This window comes from Oratosquilla oratoria, chromosome 28 (genome assembly GCF_046742065.1).
Source record: "Oratosquilla oratoria isolate Oo_2021 chromosome 28, ASM4674206v1, whole genome shotgun sequence".
NCBI lineage: Eukaryota > Metazoa > Arthropoda > Malacostraca > Stomatopoda > Squillidae > Oratosquilla > Oratosquilla oratoria.
Window position 1 is genome coordinate 49,526,278 of NC_134804.1, and position 24,740 is coordinate 49,551,017.

At 41.6% G+C, this 24,740-nt stretch overlaps 1 protein-coding gene across 3 annotated transcripts in view; it reads right to left on the reverse strand.

Moving 5' to 3' along the window:
• Positions 1-4,687: 4,687 nt before the first annotated feature.
• LOC143040186 (protein O-linked-mannose beta-1,2-N-acetylglucosaminyltransferase 1-like) overlaps positions 4,688-24,740 on the reverse strand; it is a 36,153-nt gene continuing 16,100 nt past the window's right edge. For all 3 annotated transcript variants that reach the window (XM_076210851.1, XM_076210852.1, XM_076210853.1), the window contains 10 exons: positions 24,502-24,654; positions 24,153-24,248; positions 23,874-24,015; positions 20,893-21,017; positions 18,416-18,589; positions 17,495-17,627; positions 15,814-15,966; positions 10,854-11,036; positions 8,679-8,813; positions 4,688-4,902 (listed from right to left, as the gene is read on the reverse strand). In XM_076210851.1, coding sequence (XP_076066966.1) covers positions 4,806-4,902; positions 8,679-8,813; positions 10,854-11,036; positions 15,814-15,966; positions 17,495-17,627; positions 18,416-18,589; positions 20,893-21,017; positions 23,874-24,015; positions 24,153-24,248; positions 24,502-24,654 — 1,391 coding nt within the window. In that variant the 3' untranslated portion in view covers positions 4,688-4,805. The remainder of the gene's footprint in view (positions 4,903-8,678; positions 8,814-10,853; positions 11,037-15,813; positions 15,967-17,494; positions 17,628-18,415; positions 18,590-20,892; positions 21,018-23,873; positions 24,016-24,152; positions 24,249-24,501; positions 24,655-24,740) is intronic.

Here is a 24,740-nt window from a genome sequence, read left to right on the forward strand (position 1 = left end):
TCCTACAAAAGATTAAACATAGAACACTGACTATCATTTGACAAGTTAAAATGTTGGTCCTAATAAACCTATCCTATCTTCCTCCCATATGTAAGAGATTTGGATACCATGAAACATATTTTTGTTCTCTTTAACCTCTTCAATACAAGTCAAATTCTCATGCACAGCATCAAATGACTAATGTATGATGCATCACACTATTTACTTTATAGAATATAAAGTCATTGCTGTATTACTCATTCTCTTTCACTCTGAGTAAAAATAAACACAGAAAACATGATCAAACCAGTTCACAGAATTAGGGGGTAACTTAGCTACAACTACAAAATATAATCAAGACATCAAGCCAGCATCTCATACCTACGTAGGCATCATCGTATCAAACAGGTTAGCTACCTATTTCACTTGTGACCCCTGAAACTGTATAGTAAATGTCTAGATTGGAACAGTGTTTTGTTATAGTACGTTACACTTCACACTAATATGATTTTGCTTCATGTCCACACATCACCTTGTCTGCCTTGACCCATTCTTCACCTCATGCTAAACCCCTTCCATTCCCTTGACTTGTATTAAAAGACTTTTGGATCATCTAAATTTTTTCCAGAAATAATATGAGGTAACTGTAAGTTTCCTATCTATGTACCAAGGGCTTCTTTCCTCTTATTAGGGAGGTAATCAAGTCATAGACTTGCATCCACTCCCTTCCACCATCCTTATTCCCCTTATCTTAGCTCCTTATGGAAAAAACCTCATTCCTGTCTCTTGCCCACTGCCCAGGTCTAAAGCAAAGCTTCAGATGTGGGCAGTGCTTGGCTGAGCGGGTTAGGGCATTGTTACTTGTGGTGAAGGTCGAGGGGATGGCGGTTCGAATCGTGCCACCAGCGAAGTTGAACCAAGGGCATGGTTCATTAAATTCCACGCTACAAAGCCCTCTGTGAGGGGCACCGTCCTAGCCTTCCGATAGGGGAAGTTTGAGAAGTTAAATGATATCATCATTACTAATTAATTAATGTTTTGGGTTATCCAGTATACCATGAGAATATGCATTTGAACAGTGGTGTGAGACGGTGATATTACGAGTATAGTTGTTTGAGGCTTTCTTTATATCATATACTTAAAAGGATCAACTAATTTATGAACAGAAATATTTAATGATTTATTTTAAAATTATTTTCTCCACAAATCGGGCTATTTACATAATAATACTTGTTTTATCAGTGGCACACATTTACATATACATACACACATTGGTAAAAAAACAAAAAAGTCAAGCTCCATTAAAGAAATTCTTATGAAAAAATACATACATACATATACATATACCAAAGGTTTTTCTCCCTTACATGGGGGTAGCCAAAAAGAAAAAGGCATAGAAATCACTCCCACCCATTTCATTTCCCATATATTCCACTCCCCTCCACCCTCCTCCCTCCCTCCCATCTTGGCACCTCCTGGATGACGGGTCATCCCTGCATCCTGTCCACTGCCCTGGGTCAGAAGCAGTGTCACAAGACCCAGCACATCCACAGCAAGGCCACTTCATAAATTCGGTGACCCCCCCCTCTCCGTCCCCTTCAAGCTGCATCAAATTTTTTCTCATACATACCTCCTCACCCCCCATCCCCCACCCACTCCCCCTCATGCATCACAGCCTCATCTATACACAACCCTTCTCCATTCACCCCTATCTTCTGTCCTCTCCTGTCCTTCCACATCAAACATTCCTCTCTTTTGTATAGCCCCTTTCACCCCATCCATCCATCTCATCCTAGGATGCCCCCTCATATTCACTCCTTCCACCTCTGCCTTCCACACTTCTTTTACTAATCTTTCTTCACTCATTCTTTCCATGTGTCCAAACCATCCTAATACTCTTTCATCAACCCTATCTCCCAGCTCCCTTTCCACCCCTGTTCTCCTCCTCACCTCCTCATTTCTCACTCTATCTAGCCTAGTAACCCCTATCATACTTCAGACATTTCATCTCAAACACATTCAAACTCTTTCTTCCTCTCTCATGTTCTATGTTTCTGCCCTGTACATTGCTGTTGGCACAATCACTCCTTCATATAATCTCCTTTTAGCATCCTTTCCCAGATGTCTATTTCTCATTACACTTTTTAATCCACCAAGGCATTTACTCGCTTCTCTCAATCTACATTCTACCTCCACCCCCACGCAGCCCAGAGGGATTTCTCCCCGTCTTCTCCTTTCCTGCATGAGGGGACGGAGAGGGGGGGGGGGTCACCGAATTTATGAAGCAGCCATGCTGTGGATATGCTGTATCTTGCGACACTGCTTCTGACCCAGGGCAGTGGACAGGATGCAGGGATGACCCGTCATCCAGGAGGTGCCAAGATAGGAAGGAGGGAGGAGGGTGGAGGGAAGTGGAATATATGGGAAATGAAATGGGAGGGAGTGATTTCTATGCCTTTTTCTTTTTGGCTACCCCCCCATATAAGGGGGAAAAAGCCTTTGGTATATGTATGTAATAATAAAACATGGTGTCGATAATGGTCACTTTGGTTCTCAAACCCCAGGGCGATTCCAAGTATACAAAACCCTGTCTGATCACAAGTTTACATTGAATTATACTGAAAAGTAAAGTATTTAATGAATGCACATGTGTAAAGGACAGGCTGGATAGCGACTTCAAACTTAGTATCAACACAAACTGTACGGACTACTTGGTCAACCCTATACTTCTTGAAATCCCTGTAGTAAGCAAGTAACTTCTCCTTTCTGCCTCTTAAATTCCAAGTCTCTGCCTCATTACAGTGTCATAGGCACAATCACCCCTTCATATAATCTCGACATCAGCCCGAAGGGATTTCTCCCTGTCTTTTCTGCATGAGGGGATGGAGTGAGGGGGTCACCGATTTTATGAAGCGGCCTTGCTGTGGATGTGCTGTGTCTTGTGACACTGCTTCTGACCCAGGGCAGTGGATAAAATGCAGGGATGACCCGTCATCCAGGAGGTGCCAAGATAAGAGGGAGGGTGGAGGGGAGTGGAGGTATTGGGGATGGAATGGGTGGGAATGGTCTTTGTGACTTTGTTTTTTTGGCTACCTCCTTTGTTAGGGGGAAAAAGCCTTTGGTATATGTATGTATGTATATAAACAGTAAAGTAATGTCATAGCACATTAGTAAATTACACTTTTTATCCCACCGTTAGTGTCTTCTTTTCCGATGGTGGGATAAAAAATTTATGTATGTATACACATCCATTCCCAGATGCCTATTCCTCATGACACTTTTCAATCCTCCAAGATTTGCTTCTCTCAATCTACAGATTACCTCCATCCCCACTCCATTTCCTGCCATACGAGACACCAAATACTTAAAACTTTCCACTTCCTCCAGCCTATTTTCTTTAAGACTTACTCCCAACTCACTGCCTCCCTCTTCTTTGTACATCTAATCATCTTTTACCCACATTTACCTTCAACTTTCTCCATTCACATAACTTTCCAAATTCTGTCACCAACTGCCTTAATCCCTCCTCTGTCCCCACCACAAGACCAATGTTGTCTACAAACAACAATTGACTCACTGCTCTTCAATGTGTTTGAGATGAAGTGTCTGAGAAGTATGGTAGAGGTTATGAGGTTGGATAAAGTGAGAAAAGAGGAGGTGAGGAGGAGACTGGAGGAGGATAAGAAGCTGGTAGATAGAGCTGATGAAAGATGGGATGGTTCCGGCACATGGAAAGAATAAGCGAAAAAAAAAGATTAAAAGAAAAGTGTGGAAAGCAGAGGTGGATGGAGTGAACTTGAGGAGACGACCAAGGATGAGATGGATGGATGGGGTGAAAGGGGCACTAAGCAAGAGGGGAGCGTCTGTTCAGCAGGAAAGGGAGATGGCAGGGGATAGGGGTGAGTGGCGAATGGTTGTGTATGGATGATATTTTGATGCAGCCCAATAGGATTTCTCCACATTTTCTCTATTTTCTGCATGAGAGGACATGGAGGGAGGGTTATGTGAATGAAGCAGCCCTACTGTGGATGTACTGTGCCTTGCTGCATTGCCTCTGACCTAAGCGGTGAGCAGGAGACAAGGATGACCCTTCATTCATGAGGAGCTAAGCTGAGTGGGTAACAATGGTGTTGGATCAAAGTGGAATGAGTGGGAGTGGGTGCGTGCCTTGACTGGCTAACCCCTTACAAAGGGGGAAAAATCCCTTTATGTATAGATAGGTAAATAGTAAGTGAGTGATATCATTATGGCCTCATGAGTACATGACCCATGATTCGAATCCTAGCAAGGTTAGTCATTCATGAAAAAAAAAAAATAGAAAATAAATACATTCACACCAAAAGGTTTTTTCCTGCTTATACATGTGGCCTTGACAAAGCATACACTCACCCTATACCCATCCCACACCCACCAAATACCATTCATTTTCCCTCTAATATCAGCCCTTCCTTGGTTCAAAGGCAATGTAGCAAGATACAATAATTCCACAGCAGGAGGTGGTTTACATCCACAGCTTCATTACATGGCAAGCCCTCACCTTCATCCACTCATGCAATTTACATATCAGATATGAATACCTCTTATATATATATATATACATATACATATATATTTATATATATATATATGTATATATATATTTATGTATGTATATATATACTTATATATACACATATATATATATATATATATATATGTACATACATACATACATACATACATACATCTCAATGGCTGTATCACATATCAAAATCAGCAAAAGTCAAGTTTCAACCATTACAGGAAAAATCCACAATACATATGAAGAGTAACTATCATGACTACAGTTAGGGTAGAACGAGATAGGTCTTGCTATATGGCTGAAGGCGGAAGTGCGGACTCATGTTGCTCAGCAATATAACCTGCTCTCCCTTCACACTGAACCTGAAAAATATTAAATGAAATAGTTTAATAATAGATATCATAAATTGTCAAATTAAAATAATTCAGCAAAACTGAGAACTTATCAGCCCTTAGCATGCGAGGAAGCCGACGTCAGCGTCCTGGGGTGCAAGCGGGTAGACAAGGATTATCTTTAGTTTGTTGCTGTAGCTGAGTGATCCTGTATTGTGTTGGCTCTCCCTGAAGTATTTTAGAGAGGTTGAACATGGAGGAGGAGGGTGGGATTGGTGCTAGCAGTGGGAGGCACTAAGAAAATGACAGTGATGGAAGAGGAAAATGGAGGAGAAATAAGAAAAGATGAGGTGCAAGTACATACATACATACATATACCAAGGCTTTTTCCCCCTTACAAGGGAGGTAGCCAAAAAGGGAAAGGCATAAAAACACTTCCACCCATTTCATCCCTACATACACTCCACACCCCTCCCACCCTCCCTCTCATCTGAGCACCTCCTGGATGACGGGTCATCCCTGCACCCTGCCCACCGCCCTGGGTCAGAAGCAGTGTCGCAAGACACAGCACATCCACAGCAAGGCCGCTTCATTTAATCGGCGACCCCCCCTCTCCGTCCCCCCTTGCATATAAGGAGAGGACGGGGAGAAAATCCCTTCGGGCTGCGTCAAAATTTACTCACACATACTACCCCACCCCCTACCCCCCTGCCCATTCCTCCTCATGCAATCACAACATCATCCATATACAACCATTCTCCACTCACCTCTGTCTTCCGTCCTCTCCCTTCCTTCCTCAACAGACATTCCCCTCTTCCCCAAAGCCCCCTTCACCCCATCCATCCACCTCATCCTAGGACGTCCCCTCATGTTCACTCCCTCCACATCTGCCTTCCATACCTCTTTTACTAGTCTTTCTTCACTCATTCTTTCCATGTGTCCAAACCATCCTAATATTCTTTCATCAACCCTATCTCCCAAATCCTTTTTCACCCCTGTTCTCCTCCTCACCTCCTCATTTCTCACTCTATCCAGCCTAGTAACCCCCACCATACTTCTCAGACACCTTATCTCAAACACATTCAAACTCCTTCTCTCTTCTTCTCTTATGTTCCACGTTTCTGCCCCATACAGTGCTGTTGGCACAATCACTCCTTCATACAGTCTCCTCTTCGCATCCATTCCCAAATGTCTATTCCTCATTACAAGTAGTTTTGAAAATTATGAGAGCAGGTAAGGCACCTGGGTTGGATGGGTGTCATGTGGAGTGTCTGAAGAAGGGAGGTATAGTAATAGTGGACTGGCTGATGAGGTTGTTTAATGTGTCTAAAAGAGGGCAGAGTGCTGGAGGACTGAAAAAGTGCCTGTATAATTCCACTTTTCAAGGGAAAATATGACAAACGTGAGTGTAGTAGTTTCAGAGGGATCAGTTTGTTGAGTATAGTTGGGAAGGCAGATGGGAGGGTTTTAATTGAGAGGATTAGAAAAGGAACAGAGGGAGTAATTTGTGAGGAACAGTGTGGGTTTAGGGAAGGTAGGGCTTGCACAGATCAGATTTTTGTGGTAAGGCAGATATGGGAGAAAGCTTTAGCAAAAGGTAAGGATGTTTTTTGGGGCCTTAATGGATTTGGAAAATGGTCATGACAGGGTAGATAGAAAGGCACTGTAGATATATGGGATTAGGGGGAGCTGTTAATGACAGTCAGGAGTTCTTGTGAAAGTAGTAGAGCCAGTGTTAGAATTGGAAATGGAGAGAGCGAGTGGTTTGAGGTGAAGGTGGGACTGTGCCAGGGATGTGTCATGTCACCATGGCTGTACAGTGTGTACATGGTGGTGCAGGAAGTAAAGGCAAGGGTAATGTGTCAGGGACTGGAGATAGTTAAAGAAAATGGAGAAAAGTGAGAGGTGAGCCAGTTGTTGTTTGCTGATGACACTGCACTTGTGGCAAGGTCAGAGGAGGGATTAACCCCTTCCGTACGGTGCCGCATACATAGGCGGCATGAGGAGCAAGTGGATACGTGAGGCTGCCATATCGGCGTCTTGATTATATTTATTGTAGTTGCCCCTGCGTAATGACATACTCTCTCAACTGTCTTCATCACATTTTCTATGGTTATCAAAATTCACGGGTGAAAGAGAGAACGATCGATATAAGCGGTGACTATATCTTATGATGCGAATATTATTTTGACACATCGTACGTCTGGCAGCTAATGCTGCCCGCGAGATTTTGAACCGTACTGAAGAGGTTAAGGGAGTATGGAGTTTGGGATGGTATGAGATAGGAGAAATTTGAAGGTAAATGTGGGTAAAAGTGAGGTGATCAGATGATCAATGAGTTGAAAGTAAGTCAAAGGAAAGAGACTAGAGGAAGTGGATAGCTTGTATTTGGGGGTCACATGTGGTAGGAATGGGAGGAGAGAAGGTGGAAGTAAATTGTAAACTGAGAGAAGCAAGTAAATGCCTTAGGGGATTAAACAGTGTCATGAGAAATAGGCATTTGGGAATACAGTGAGACCTCTCATTAATGGACGTTAATTAGCTGTGTTTGCGGCATTTTCGCTGTTTTTTGGTGCTGTTGTTTAGTGCGTGCAATCACTATGCCACCCAAAAACCACTCCAAAACACCGAAAACACAGCGAAAACACCGCAAAAACAGCTAATTAATGTCCGTTTATGAGAGGTCTCACTGTAGATGCAAAGAGGAGACTATATGAAGGGGTGATTGTAACAACAGCACTGAAAGGGCAGAAACATGGAACTTAAGAGAGAAAAAGTTTAAATGTATTTGAGATAAAATGTCTGAGAAGTATGGCAGAGGTTACAAGGTTGTATAGAGTGAGAAAAGAGGAGGTGAGGAGGAATGCTGGGGTAGAAAAGGAGATGGTAGATAAAGAAAGAGCATTGGGTTGATTTGGACACATGGAAAAAATGTGTGAAGAAAAATTAGTAGAAGAGGTGTGGAAGGCTGAGGTGCAGAGAGTGAACTTGAGGAGACGACCAAGGATGAGATGGATGGATGAGGCGAAAGGGGCATTGGAAAGAAAAAAAAAAAAAAAAAAAAAATCATAACCATTATAAGTGAATAATGTACATACATATATACCCATACCAAGGCTTTTCCCCCTTACAAGGGAGGTAGCCAAAAAGGAAAAGGTATAATAACCATTTCCACCCATTCCATCCCTGAATACACTCCACTCCCCTCCACCCTCCTTTTTATCTTGGCACCTCCTGGATGACGGGTCATCCCTGCATCTTGTCCACTGCCCTGGGTCAGAGGCAGTGTCGCAAGACACAGCACATCCACAGCAAGGCCGCTTCATTAAATCGGCGACCCCCCCTCTCCGTTCCCTTATGAAGAAAAGGAGAAGACAGGGAGAAATCCCTTCGGACTGCATCAAATTTTTCTCACACACACTACCTCACCCCCCATCCCACCTCATGTATCATATCATCCATATACAACCATTCTCCATTCACCCCTGTCTTCTGTCCTTTCCCATCCTTCCTCAACAGACATTCCCCTCTTCCCCAAAGCCCCTTTCACCCCATCCATCCATCTCATCCTAGGTCGCCCCTTCATGTTCACTCCCTCCACATCTGCCTTCCATACCTCTTTTACTAGTCTTTCTTCACTCATTCTTTCCATGTGTCCAAACCATTCTAATACTCTTTCATCAACCCTATCTCCCAACTCCCTTTCCACCCCTGTTCTCCTCCTCACCTCCTCATTTCTCACTCTATCCAGCCTAGTAACCCCCATCATACTTCTCAGACAAGTGAATAACGTAATTCCAACATACCTTATCATTCCCCGGTGGAGACCCTGTGGGAGGATGTTCTCCTCGTAAAAGAGCCCAAAACACTTAGCGAGTCTCTTCATGCCTAAGAATTCCTGCATGTTCCCCTCCTTGTAGGCCAGCACAGTTACCGCATTACTGTAAAATAAACTACATCTTAGAAAACCAAAAATAACCACTGTGTGTGGAATAATTTATCACCAGAAAACCATATAAAAACTAGTATGCTTGTGTTCAGGACACAAATCCAACACTAAGACAGTGCCAGCATAGAATAGGCCTGGCCACAGAGGGCGGGGTGATCTAATAGAGGTGTTCAAGTGGATCAAAGGCTTTAACAAGGGTGATGCAAACAAGGTCATCATATTAAAACAACAGGGCAGGACTCGCAGTAATGGATTTAAACTGGACAAATTTAGATTTAAGAAGGAAATAGGCAAGAATTGGTTTACTAATAGGGTGGTCAATGAATGGAATAGACTTAGTAACCATGTAGTGAGTGCTGAAACTATTAGTTGTTTTAAGAAACGGTTAGACAACTTTATGGATGGGGATGACAGGTGGTGATGGATACGGAACTGCCTAGTGTAGGCCTTATGGTCTCTTGCAGTCTCCTTCATTCTTATGTTATGTAAACTGCCCTAGATGCTACCATTACACTGAGAACACTGAACACTTTATTTTACACTAACCCATAATGTTCTGTTGAATGAAATGGCATATTGTACAAGATGCAGTGAGAATACCATGCATTACCTCATTGCTCCTGTTGTTCCAATAAGGAAACATGACCCTTGGGAGGCCTAGGAAGAATTCTAAAGGATCCTAAGACTACTGCAGGACAATTAATGAAAAGGAAGTTGCAGCAGGTAATGTCAAAATGTACCATTACAGCATCAATTACAGAAGGAAATAACCATAAGCAGCACAAATATGACAGCATACAATGCTTTAACCATAGCCTGTCTTGTATACTATTTCATTTGTTAAACCATTTTCAATCTTCCAGTTTAAAATATAAGCTCTTTCAATTAACAAATTGGTTGGAGTCATCTATACATAAAATTGAGGACTGTGGCACCAGCTAGAATTTTTTTTAAATTAGAGAGTTAAATTGATCAATCTGTTGATCCTAGTCTCTCTTGCAGAAGACCTGTGGGCTTAAGGTAACCAACAACAGCCTCTGGACAGGACTATGAATCACTCAGGGGAGGTATACTGTATTGACGTCTCAGGAGTGTTAGTGTGGGCCATGGTATGAGGTGTTGTGTGTCCTTTGTGTGGTGGTCGTATCTGGGGTAGTTTGAATCTGTGACTAGACCTATTCTGTGTTGGTGCTGCTTTAATGCTGGATGGTGTCTTGAGTGTGGTGTGGAATGGTTTTTCTTTGTGGGGCTTATGTCTGGGAGTTGTTGTCAGAGTATTGTGTCTGGCAGTCTTTCTTGAAGGGCTGGTTTAGTAATCTAAGTATATGCATGTTTCTGTGTGGATGTTTTGTGCTATAAGTGTTAGGTCGTTCATGAGGATTCCATCACTTTAACCCAGTGTTTCAACCAGGGTTCCATGGAACCCTAAGGTTCCACAAAAGGTTTTTATAATAATGTAATATAGACATTATCCTATCTAACATATTATTACGATGAAAATAAAATGAGAAAGATATGGTATATGTGTTTTTTTTGGCAGGGGTTCCTTGAGACACGCAATTTATCATAAAGGTTATGCAAGGGTAAAAGGTTGAGAAGCGCTGCTTAACTGCTTAGAGAGTACTACAACTGGAAGAGAGAGCATGTGGATTAGCATATCAATGTCTATAATGCCACATATACAAAATTTTCATAGACCACTCAACTAGGCTACCATTTGCAAAAAACAGATTACTTTTACACACTGTTCTCAATGCCATAAGCTCAATACTTTTTTCACCCACTAGTGAATACCCCAATACTGTTTATTGTATTGCATGAATAACTACTCAATGCTTAATCTTCCTTTGCTTACAATTTTGAAATCCATTACAATTCTAAATTATAATACAACATACATGTTTAGATAGCATGGAGTGAAGGAAGCATATAATAAATGTGAATGTGATGAGAATGTTCTTCACCCATGCCAAACCACTTCATTTTGTGGGTAATGGTTGATTGGATGAAAAAAAGAAGAAGAGGAACTCACCTCTCTTTATTACCCAGGGTGATACCCAAGGTACCCACATCTTGGTTTTCAGCACACTTCCTGATGACGTCAGCACTAAATCTCAACACGGTTGTATTAGTAGAATTAAGAAGTTCTACCAAATGATCTTCATATCGATCAGAGAGCAGTTGATCTGCATTTTTTATCTGAGCAGTCATTTCCCTAAAATAAGGAGTTTACCTATGAGTTTAAAGAACAGAAATTCATTTCCTACATATGTCTCAAGGATAATGTGGATGAAGGTGAAACTGGGAAAGGAGATGTGGGTCTTTGTAAGTGCATATGGGCCGGGCAGTGAGAAGAGCATGGAAGAAAGGGAGGCCTTTTGGATAGATTTAAATGAGTGCATAGAGGGTTTAGGAAGAAATGTCAATGTAATAGTACTGGGAGACCTTAATGCTAGAGTGGGAAATGGTCCAATCGATGGAGTGGTTGGGAAGTGTGGAGTTCCAGGAAAGAATCGTAGTGGAGAGTTGATGGTGGAAATGTGTCTAGAAAGAGAGTTGATGATAGCAAATACAGTGTTTCGGAAGAAAGTCAAGCATAAGTACACATGGGAGAGGGTGGTGGAGGGAAGGGTGGTAGATAGAGCGCTAATGGATTATGTAGTGGTAAATAGGATTATGATAGGAAGAGTTAAGGATGTACATGTGCTAAGGGGAGAGGGTGGGGGAATATCAGATCATTTTTTGGTGGAAGGTAAGCCGAGAGTGGAGGATAGATGGAGAAGGAGGAAAGGGACAAAAGGTAGGGAGGTTCTTAGAGTGAACTCCTTAAATGAAAAGGAAAAGGAGAAGGAGTACGAAAAGAAGCTGAAGGAGGAGTGGGAGGGAGTAATGGATAGAGCAGAGATGGGTGTGGAGGAGGAATGGGGATGGTTCAAGGAGGGAGTCTTAAAGTGTGCAAGGATGGTGTGTGGAACAAGAAGGACAGGGGGAAATAGAAGAAAGGGTAGTGAATGGTGGGATGAGGAAACAAAGAAGGTTGTAGAAGAGAAGAAGCGAGCATTCACAGATTGGTTACAAAAGAGGACAGGGGAGTCATATGAGACGTACAAAGAAAAGAAAAGAGAAGTAAAGCAAAAGGTAAAGGAGGCAAAGAGGAGAGCAGATGTGAAATGGGGTAGGAGTATGACAGAAAATTTTGAAAGTAATAAAAAGATGTTTTGGAAAGAAATTAAGAGAGGAAGAGGAGGCGAATCAAGTAGGGAAGAAAAGGTAAAAGGTACAGATGGAGAGTTGATAATGGAAGAGATGGCAGTGAGGGGAAGATGGGCAGAATATTTTAGGGAGTTGCTGAATGTGAAGGAGGATAGGGAAGGAAAGATAGCTGCAGTGGGAAATACGAAGAAAATGAGAGTGATGAGTGAGGAGAATGGAGGAGAAATAAGGAAGGATGAGGTGAAGGCAGTTGTAAAGATGATGAAAGCAGGTAAGGCACCTGGTCTGGATGGATGTCATGCAGAATGTCTGAAAAAGGGAGGTTCAGTGATGGTGGACTGGTTGGCAAGATTATTTAATGTTTGCTGGAGAGAGGGTAGAGTACCGGAGGACTGGAGTAGTGCCTGTATAGTTCCTCTTTACAAGGGAAAAGGGGACAAGTGTGAATGTAGTAATTTCAGAGGGATTAGCCTGTTGAGTGTAGTAGGGAAGGCTTATGGGAGAATCTTAATTGAGAGGATTAGGAGAGGAACAGAAGGAGTAATTGGTGAGGAACAGTGTGGATTTAGGACAGGTAGAGGTTGTGTAGATCAGATCTTTGTGGTAAGACAGATATGTGAGAAAGCTATAGGAAAGGGGAAGGATGTTTTTTGGGCTTTTATGGATCTGGAAAAGGCTTATGATAGGGTAGACAGAAAGGCACTGTGGGAGGTTATGCAGATTTATGGGATAGGAGGAAAGCTTTTGGGAGCTGTCAAGGGTTTTTATGTGAGTAGTAGAGCATGTGTTAGGATTGGAAATGGAGAGAGTGAGTGGTTTGAGGTAAAGGTGGGACTTCGTCAAGGATGCGTTATGTCGCCCTGGCTGTTCAACTTATACATGGATGGGGTGGTGCGAGAGGTGAATGCTAGGGTAGTGAGTCAGGGATTGGAGATGGTTAAAGAAAATGGAGAAAAGTGGGAGGTGAGCCAGCTGTTATTTGTGGACGACACTGCGCTTGTGGCAGGGTCAGAGGAGGGATTGAGGAAGCTGGTGGCAGAGTTTGGGAGAGTATGTGATAGAAGAAAGCTAAAGATAAATGTGGGTAAAAGTAAGGTGATGAGATGTACAAGGGGTGAAAGTGGCAGTAGACTGGAAGTGAACATTAAGGGAGAGCGACTGGAGGAAGTGGATAGTTTTAGATACTTGGGTGCAAGTGTAGCAGGAAAAGGTGGAGTGAAGGTGGAGGTAGAATGTAGATTGAGAGAAGCGAGTAAATGCCTTGGTGGTTTAAAGAGTGTAATGAGAAATAGACATTTGGGAATGGATGCGAAGAGGAGACTGTATGAAGGAGTGATTGTGCCAACAGCACTGTATGGGGCAGAAACGTGGAACATAAGAGAAGAAGAGAGAAGGAGTTTGAATGTGTTTGAGATGAGGTGTCTGAGAAGTATGGTGGGGGATACTAGGCTAGATAGAGTGAGAAATGAGGAGGTGAGGAGGAGAACAGGGGTGAAAAAGGATTTGGGAGAGAGGGTTGATGAAAGAATATTAGGATGGTTTGGACACATGGAAAGAATGAGTGAAGAAAGACTAGTAAAAGAGGTATGGAAGGCAGATGTGGAGGGAGTGAACATGAGGGGACGTCCTAGGATGAGGTGGATGGATGGGGTGAAGGGGGCTTTGGGGAAGAGGGAAATGTCTGTTGAGGAAGGAAGGGAGAGGACGGAAGACAGAGGTGAGTGGAGAATGGTTGTATATGGATGATGTTGTGACTGCATGAGGAGGAATGGGCGGGGGAGTGGGGGGTGGGGTAGTATGTGTGAGTAAATTTTGACGCAGCCCGAAGGGATTTCTCCCCGTCCTCTCCTTATATGCAAAGGGGGACGGAGAGGGGGGGTCGCCGATTAAATGAAGCGGCCTTGCTGTGGATGTACTGTGTCTTGCGACACTGCTTCTGACCCAGGGCGGTGGGCAGGGTTCAGGGATGACCCGTCATCCAGGAGGTGCTCAGATGAGAGGAAGGGTGGGAGGGGTGTGGAGTGTATTTAGGGATGAAATGGGTGGGAGTGTTTTTATGCCTTTCCCTTTGTGGCTACCTCCCTTGGAAGGGGGAAAAAGCCTTGGTATATGTATGTATGTATGTATGTCTACACTTAACTAATAGTACTTAGCTGGTGATGTGTTACTATCAGATAAAACTAATCATTCTTTATACAAGTTAGATATATTATTCTAGATTGTTTACACAATATATAAAGATGAATGTTTCACTCCAAGTGTCACTAAGAACATACCAATCCATTCCAGCAAACGAAAAATGTTTTTTATTTATTCCTATGCTGCACACCCTACCTTCTGCCTTGTTGTGTTTGATTTTCCCTTTTGTTAAATTCATTCAATGTAATTTCCTTGTTATTCACTAAGTTCTCCTGGTTTTATTTTTCTAAGCTTATCAAACTAATCATTTAACATGATGATGATGCATGAAGATTGAACAGTTTTATGATGTCACTGCAAAGCAGATGCCACCATGGCTAGGTTTTATGAGAATGGCTGAAGCAGACATTTTTCAAGCAGACAACATACTTTTAAATTAAATACATTAAACCCTCAATATAACGGATGATATGGGAACAGGGATCTGTTGTTATATCCGAAGATCTGTTATAACCAAGGATCCATTATATCCGCTGGAAATACCGGACAGATCCGTTATGTCCCGAAGTTTGTCCGGTATTAGAAATTACAGTAAACCTTTGATATAACAGATATGGAGACGGGTCTGTCGTTATATCCGAAGATCCATTATAACCAAGGATCCCTCGCTATACATACATACATACATATACCAAGGCTTTTTCCCCCTTACCAGGGTGGTAGCCAAAAAGGACAAGGCATAAAATCCCTCTCTATAACAGATGAAAATCCATTATAGCATGGGTTTGTCCAGTTAGATTTTTTGTCCGTTATATCCGATATCTGGTATATTGAGATCCATTATATCGAGAGTTTACTGAATATACATACACCAACAGCTTTTTCTCCCTTACAAGGGAGGTAGCCAAAGTCAGAGGCATAACTCCACTCCCATCCATTTCATCCCCACATACTCCACTCCCATTCACCACCCCTCCCTCCATCTTTTCTTGGCTCCTCCTGGATGACGGGTCATCCCTGTATCTCGCCCACTGCCCTGGGTCAGAGGCAATACAAAAAGACACAGTACATCCAGAGGAAGGAGATTTTGTGTAATCTATTTAGCTATTGACTTTGATAAGTACTAAAAACATATTCTGGTAAAATTAGACACCTTTAATTTTCAAAGTTTACACTTTAAAGTTTTCCATGGATGTTCAACACAGCCATTTCTCTTAAAACCTTCACCCTATACACTCTTCATCATTCCCTTATGCCTTATTTCCTCTGCAGATACAAACTGTCTCAGTATCCTGTGGTCCATTTTTTTTCACATACTCACCTTTTAATAATTATTCTGGTTTCCTCACTATTGTCATTTCTACTTAGTCCATAAATATGCCTTAAAAAAAAATTCTATATCACTACTGGATGAATTGAATCACCAGCTCAACTATAATCCCAACCAAAGTATCAACTGATCCTTCGAGATGCAACACCATGGCAATGCATGGATTCATAAAGACAATCCCCTTGGAGAAGAACTGACCATCCAACCAGCATTCACAGCAGTTCAGAATCCTTTCCCTTTATCTGAAAAACAACTTCTACCTTTGTCCACAATAAATACTAAGTACACATCAACAGTAACAAGTTCTTACAAATTGGTGGCTCTAAGCCGCTTGAAGAACGCTCTGATGAGAGGTGTTTCCGGCTCAAGTTCAGGTCCTACTGGTCGTCGTAATACACGGGAAACGTCTGGGATGGCAATCTCCCTCTCCCATCTCCCTATTTCCATCCAGCCTTCCCAACCACTGAAATAAATAAATTTAAGTATATTCACAATTAATGGAAACAGTGGATAAACAACAAGTCACAAAATATTACTGAATCAATATTTTCTTATTCAAAAGTACAAACTCCAATTTGTACATACACACATACATACATACATATACCAAAGGCTTTTTCCCCCTTACACAGGGGGTAGCCAAAAAGAAAAAGGCATAGAAATCACTCCCACCCATTTCATTTCCCATACATTCCACTCCCCTCCACCCTCCTCCCTCCCTCCTATCTTGGCACCTCCTGGATTTGTGATATGATTTATCACAAATTGGAGTTTGGGAAGTGTGCAAAAGAAGGGAGTTGAAGATAAATGTGAGAAAAAATGGGGTGGTGGGATGTACAAAGGGAGAATATGGCAGCAAACTGGAGGCGAGTGTTGACTGGAGGAAGTGAATAGCTTTGGATACTTGGGTGCGAATGTGGCAGGAAAAGAAGGAGTGGAGATGGAGGTGGAGTGTGGATTGAGAGAGGCAGATGAATGAAAAGTATACATTTGGGAGCGGATGCTGGGAGGAGATTGTATGAAGGAATGATTGTGCCAACAGCACTGTGTGAGGCAGAGGCGTGGAATGTGGGAGGGGAAGAGAGGAAGAGTTTGAATGTGATTGAGATGAAAATCCTAGGCTGGGTAGTGAGAAATGAGGAGGTGAGGAGGAGAGTGGAGGTGGAGGGGGAGTTCAGAGATAGGGTTGATGGAAGAGTGTTGGGATGGTTTGGACACATGGACGGAATGATTGAAGAAAGATTAGTGGAAGAGGTGTGGAGGGCAGAGGTGGAAGGAGTGAACATGTGGGTGTGACCAAGGATGAGATGGATGGATGGGGTAAAAGGAGCACTGGGAAAGAAGGGAATGTCTGTTGAGGAAGGAAGGGAGAAGACAGAAGATAGGGGTGAGTGGAGAATGGTTGTGTATGGATGATGCTGTGATTACATGGAAGGGAGTGGGTGGGGGATGCAGCCCAAAGGGATTTCTCCCCATCTTCTCTTTTTCTGCACGAGGGGACGCAGATGGGGGGTTGCCGATTAAATGAAGGGGCCTTGCTGTGGATGTGCTGTGTCTTGCTACATTGCTTCTGACCCAGGGTAATGGGCAAGATGCAGGGATGACCTGTCATCCAGGAGGAGCCATGAAAAGAGGGAGGGAAGGGTGGTGAATGGGAGTGGAGTCGGTAGGGATGAAATGGGTGGGAGTGGATTTATGCTTTTGACTTTGGCTACCTTCCTTGTGAGGGGAAAAAGCCATTGGTATATGTATGTATATGTACAAAAGTCCTACATATTTTGCCAACAACAAATATCTTCACCAATGGCAAAGTACAACCTACAAATTATGTATATATATATACATATATGTATATGTATACATATATATATACATATCTGTACACATACTTTATATATGATTCCATCTAAAATTTATAACACTTAAAAACATAAGCTAATACACAAAAACTTGACATCATTGTCTGTGTCTTAGATGGGTTTCCAAATTACCGTTTACTGCAGCATGTTTTCATGTTCTTCTTAAGCTCTTTGAAATAAATATCCTTCTTCATAGTAAATCCTAAGCCTGGGAACCCTTCGATTCTGTACACCAAATCTGGTCGACTGGAAGTCACCGTGAAACCTGAAATAAAAACGACGTCTAAGGTCTATTGGTCAATAAAAATATATACATTAACTATACAGGCATGTCTGGACTTTCAATTGAGTTACAGTATGAGAGGTTATTCACAAATTAAAAGTCTTGTAATTTGAACACAAATAGAACTGTAGTCATTCTTTACTGTATACAATATATAGAAAAAATATATATATATATATGGGGTTCAAGCTATGCTCCTTGGATTTTTTCTACATCTATACTTATCAAATTTTGCCTAAATTTCATTTATGCTATTGGATTGGGTTATTTCCTGTAATTTGTTAAAAAAAATTGATGAATTTAAGAAGGCCATGCTCTTGTTTTTTTGTTTTGTTTTTTTTCTATGAACTCTTGGTATTATTTCATCCTTTATTAACAGATCCTCCCTGTCCATTTTTTTTTATCTATTCCTTCCTGTATTCTAATCACTATCACATCTCTCTTCATTCTTTCAAATGCACACATTCACACCAAATACATCTATACACAATAACCTACTTTCTAATACATTATATACATTATACACATGTACTTACAACCTCCTTCCCCTACAATCTAGTATCTACTGCCCTACAATCTACTATCTACTACAATACAAGAGTCAAATAAAATGCAAAGTGGAGCTACTCATCACCATGGCCCAACACCTAAAGGTAGAGTATTCTCGCTGCTTTACAATTTGGTGATCACCTTCTATCATTGAATTTTGCGGCTACTCTTATGGTTGTATATGAGTACACACACATATGCAGTATATATAAACTACATACCATTTGGATTCCAGGCAGAAATGGCCAGGACAGTCGGATCATTCAGTAAGGGAAGTAGCATTGCCGTGTATGTTAAGAAGTCTGGAGCTAAGAGCAACCCTTCTTCCAAAATCGTTACATACAGAGACCCAGGATGAAGGGCATGTGCTGTTTCAAATGCCAATTCCATCAGTTCTAGAAAGTAAAAATATATATATATACATAAATTACATACATACATACATACATACATATACCAAGGCTTCTTCCCCCTTCCAAGGGAGGTAGCCAAAAAGGGAAAGGCATAAAAACACTCCCACCCATTTCATCCCTAAATACACTCCACACCCCTCCCACCCTTCCTCTCATCTGAGCACCTCTTGGATGACGGGTCATCCCTGCACCCTGCCCACCGCCCTGGGTCAGAAGCAGTGTCGCAAGACACAGTACATCCACAGCAAGGCCGCTTCATTTAATCGGCGACCCCCCCTCTCCGTCCCCCTTTGCATATAAGGAGAGGACGGGGAGAACAAATAAATAAACTATCCACCTCCAAAACTATCCACCTCCAAAAAACCCAATGGATTCAAAGAGGGCCACTCCACCACCACACTGTTCATAAACATAAGCCAAGAAAAGCAGGAGGGATTCAATAAGAAAAGACCATCAAGAAAAAGGGTTATGGTAGCTAAAGATATAGACAAGACATATGATAAAGTTCTCAGACATGTATTGTCAAAAGAGATCATCTATCTATATACTACGGGTTTTTTCACCCTCATAAAGGAGTTAGCCAAGTCTAAAGGCACATACCTACTCCCATCCATTCCACTCATAAGATCATAAAGACAGATATTCACAACAATGACAAAAAATACCCCTCCCCCAAAAAAAAAAAAAATCTTTAGGCAAAAATACTTTATAATGGAGTCCCCCTAAAAATCAATACTCTCACCTACCCTATTTAACATCTTTACAAGCATTCTCCCAACACTGGATCTAGAACATAACTACAAAACACTAACTTATGTGGATGACTATGATAACCCAACTTAGCTACACAAGTTATCATCTTTATATATTTTTTCCTGACTAAACCCATTCTAATTTCTCATAAATAAAAGTGACAATTATTACATATTTGTTCTGGTTTACATCATCTAATGAAAATCTCCCAATTTTATGGGTTTAGTAAATATATGTAAAGCTCATTCATACATACAATACATGCATACATACATATACCAATGGATTCCCCACCCCCTCACAAGGGATGTAGCCAAAGTCAAAGGGTATAACTCCACTCCCACCCATCTTATCCCCACATACTATACATCCACCACTCCTCCCTCCCTCTTTTCTTGTCTCCTCCTGGATGAAGGGCCACCTCTGCATCTCTTCCACTGCCCTGGGTCAGAAGCAATGCAGCAAGACTGCTTCATTTAATCGGCAGCCCCTCTCTCCGTCCCCTCATGCAAAAAAAGAGAAGACTGGTAGATATCCCTTCCGGCTGGGTCAAAATATCTTTTACACATACTCCCTCACCCCCCCCAACCCCCATCCACTCGCTTCCATGTATCACAGCATCATCCATACACAACCAATCTCCACTCATCCCTATCTTCTGTCTTCTCCCTTCCTTCCTCAACAGACATTCCCCTCTATCCCAATGCCCAGTTTTACTCCATCCATCCTGATCCAAGCTAGCTGAAGATTCTGAAAAATAATTCTTCAGAAAACATGAATTATAATTGCATTTGCTTTTTTCATACTTTAACACCTATTGCATAAAAGTCTATCTCTCTTGAAAGGAAGGCAGCCAGCAAAGGAACACATTCCAATAAAAGTACATACATACATATATATATACACTCTGTACTTACTCTGTTATCAATTTCTGGGTGTCTTTTAGAATTGGTTTTGTTCCATTTATTATGACATGCGTTATGAGGTTTTTGTCAATACTTTATATTTGGGGGGATGCTTTACACAAATTTGTAATTACCTTTTGTCATTCGGAATGAGTTTTGATTTTGTTCAACTTTGTACACTCCGGTGGGACCTGTCCCAGAGAACATCGGTACACTATTTAAATGAATCCTTTTGCTTACTATGTATAACCCTGAGGACGAACCCCGGACAGGGTTCGAAACGTCGGTAATAAATTCTGTTACTCTGAGTCCAGTGTTTCGAAATTTTTCCGATATCATGGCTCCTGGACTCCAGCTCTTTACAAACGTATATATATATATATATATATATATATATATATATATATATATATATAGATACATATACCAAAGGCTTTTTCCCTCTTACAAGGGAGGTAGCCAAAAAACAAAGGCATAAAATCCACTCCCACCCATTCCATCCTCACATACTCCACTCCCATTCATCCCCCTCCTTCCCTCTTATCTTGGCTCCTCCTGGATGACAGGTCATCCCTGCATCTTGCCCACTGCCCTGGGTCAGAAGCAGTGTCTAATAAAAATACTTACTATAATATTCCACTTCAGCTGTCGATACATGAGCAAATCCAAAAAGTTTACACAACTCTGGCACGTCCTGGATTTGCTCAGGGTTATGTATCACTGACACTTGTGCTGGGTGTAAGCCAGGCTGGCTGCAAAGGTAAATAAAAATTAAATTACAGCCATACTTATCAGAGTCTCAAACTTTTTATTTCTCTAAATGCCCTACTCCCTATAATTCAATCTCATTCCTTTTCTGCGCCTCCATCAAGATAATGTGGAAAAAATGTGGTGAAAGTATCAAAGAATTGAGAAATGCTTGTGAGACATGTGGATGAAAAGATAAAAGGTATAACTACTACAGAATGGACAGAAAATCCTATCCCATCACGAGATATGAGAAAAACAGGAGCATAACTAAGCTAAAGAGGTTTTGTCACAGTATTAAGAGGGGACAGAGAGGTGGGGGTCGCCGAGTTAATGAAGCAGCCTTGCTGTGGATGTGTTGTGTCTTGCGACACTTCTTCTGACCCAGGGCAGTGGACAAGATGCAGGGATGACACGTCATCCAGGAGGTGCCAAGATAAGAGGGAGAGAAGAGGGTAGAGGGGAGTGGAGTATGTAGGGGATGGAATGGGTGGGAGTAGTTTCTATGCCTTTTTCTTTTGGCTACCTCCCGTGTAAGGAGGAAAAAAGCCTTTGGTATATGTATGGATGCATTAGATAATAGACCATACAGTGACCATTAAGAAGAATCCATAAGCTTGGCAAGTGAGGTTGGTAGGGCAAAGACAATGAAATTTAAGTTTCAATCACAATCTATAGTAAATAATAATTAGCAAAAAAATAGGGATTGACAGATTGCCAAGTTAAAAAGTGCCTGGATAAGGATGGACATAATAGAGGAGGAGAGAACAAAAATTTGTGAACCTGTCAGTAAAGCTATGACAAAAAACAGCCAACAGATACATACATACATATACCAAAGGCTTTTTCCCCCTACACAGGGGGTAGCCAAAAAGAAAAAGGCATAGAAACCACTCCCACCCATTCCATTTCCTATATATTCCACTCCCCTCCACCCTCCTCCCTCCCTCCCTCCTATCTTGGCACCTCCTGGATGACGGGTCATCCCTGCATCCTGTCCACTGCCCTGGGTCAGAAGCAGTGTAGCAAGACACAGCACATCCACAGCAAGGCCACTTCATAAATTCGGCAACCCCCCCTTTCCGTCCCCCGATGCAGAAAAGGAGAAGACAGGGAACAGCCAACAGATAAAAATGGAAAATGCAGTTCCACTACAGGATAATGGGCCAGAAATTGTGGAAATTATATCCAAAGACAGTAATGAAGAAGAGGTAAAAGAAGTAGATAGACACATGTCAATGGAAATAAAGACTGTAAGGGGAAGATAGGTAAAGTATTTCTGAGATTTGTTGAATGTGGAGGAGAATACAGTGGTATTAATTTTGGCAATGGGGAATGTTATGAAATCGAGTGTGATGGGAGAAGAAAATCATAGGGTTATAAGATACAAAAAGCCCTAAAGTGATGAGAACTACCAAGACACCTGGGATACATGAGTATCATGTGGAGGAACAGTTATAATGAAATGGGTACTGACATTGCTTAATGTGCACCTGATATAGTTTATGATGATATGGTTTAACGTCACAAACTCCCCTCTATCAGAAGGCTAGGATGATACCCCTCACAGAAGGCCTTGAATGTGTACCTATGGGAGGTAAAGGTACCAAAGGACTAAAGGAACATCTGTATAGTACCACTTTACAAATGAAAATGGGATGGATATGAATGTAGTATAGTTTTAGAGGGATCAGTCTGGCAAGTATAGTTGGTAAGGTATATGGGAAGTTATTAATCAATTAATTGTTCTCTCAAGTTTCATTAAGTGGAAAATTCACAGCCTCACAGTAGTTAGCAAAGTTCCTCACTCCATCCCATAGATCTCTCTTTCATCCACTCTATCTCCCAACTCCCTTACCATCCCTGTTCTCCTCCTCACCTCCTCATTTCTCACCCTTTCCAGCCAAGTAACCCTCATCATACTTCTCAGACACCTCATCTCAAACACATTCAAACTCCTTCTCTCTTCCTCTCTTATGTTCCATGTTTCTGTCCCATACAGTGCTGTTGGCACAATTACTCCTTCATACAATCTCCTCTAAGCATCCATTCCCAAATGTCTATTTCTCATTACACTTTTTAATCCACCAAGGCATTTACTCGTGTCTCTCAATCTAAAGTTTTTAAAATGGGCACCTTTCTCTCAATCTTACAGGACCACTACACTGACACTAAATCTCCAGACCAGACCATAACAACTCTCTATACTGGTTTCAACTGTATTTCTCCCACCTTTTCGCACACACACATTTACAGAATTATGAAAGGAATGGAAATTCTCGATAGAGACGACTTATTAAAATGGGACAGAAGAGAAACAAGAGGACAAGAAAAGAAACTAAAGAAGGACAGTTACAGAAGAGAACTGAAAAAGAATAGCTTCCCACATAGAGTGATTGATGTCTAGAACAAACTAAACGAAGAAACAGTGAGTGCCAAAACAATACACAATTTCAAGAATAAACTGGATGCGGAGAGATACAAGAACAGGTCACTACGAGCATAGTTCTCGTCCCATAAAATACAACTTGGTAAATACACAGAGAGCTAACAACTGGTGATTGCTCCCTTCCTTCTCCTATCGTAAGCTGATGACACAGAAGCTGCCTCACACTAACAAAATATAGACAACAATTCAGAGTTTTATGGGACACCCTGCAGACTATGTGGCTACAATTTCCAGTCAGCGAAACTTGGGCTGACAATTATTATCAACTACTGACTAGCAATTTCACACTAACAAAACATAAACAACAATTCAGAGTTTTATGGGACACCCCACAGACTACTATGTGGCTACAATTTCCTGTCAGCAAAACTTGGGGTGACAATTATTAGCAACTACAGACTAGCAATCCTACCTTAGTATTGTTTCCAAAGTATGCGCAAGGCCTGCAAGCGAGGTTCCACCCAGGACCATAATCGGAGTAGTAAATATCGCACTCCCTACAAGCTGCCTATTGGTTAACATAGCTGGCTTGAGTGGAGCATGACGTTCATCAACTTAGGAGCACAAGAGGCAAACAGATGTAAACATTTTATTAAACATAATCTCTTTAAGAAAGACTTCTCACCTCTCACCTCTCTTTAAGAAAGACTATTTAGCAAAATAACATGACAATTGCATTTGGTCCTCTTACCCGAGCAAAAGTCTCCGATGTTATGTCGACTGCAGAAGTTGGCACGTATCTGATTGTCGTAAATGACAGGGTCGGCTATGATTTTATGACCTTCGACTGAAAACAGCATTGAAACGTTTAATCTAATTCATGCAGAAGTCACACACCCAAGACAAGAACCCTATTTTGTAAACTGTAATTAAACACTAACTTTCAGCCTACATTGATTTCACATTTCATTCAATTTTATTATTTCTGTTATACCTGTCAAGAAGAATCGCTTGGTAGAAAGTAATTTTTACTTGAGACTAACTTGTCATAACCTATTTTCTTGAATATTAGTTGATAAAAAGAAAAAAGAAAAACTTACTTTCTCTTGATACACAGAAGGACAAATCAATGTTTGCCCATACACCTCCCTTGGAAGGCTTCAGCTCTTCATATGGGGTGAAGCCATTGATGCCTCGCTGACTTATCATATACCACTGGCCTCGGAACTGAAGATTCTGAATCTGATTACTGCCTGTTTAAGGAAAAACTTGTTTACCATTTTGTAGTTTCTGAGTGAGGGTGAATTAATGTTTGAAGATGGCAAGGGGTGAGGGTGTT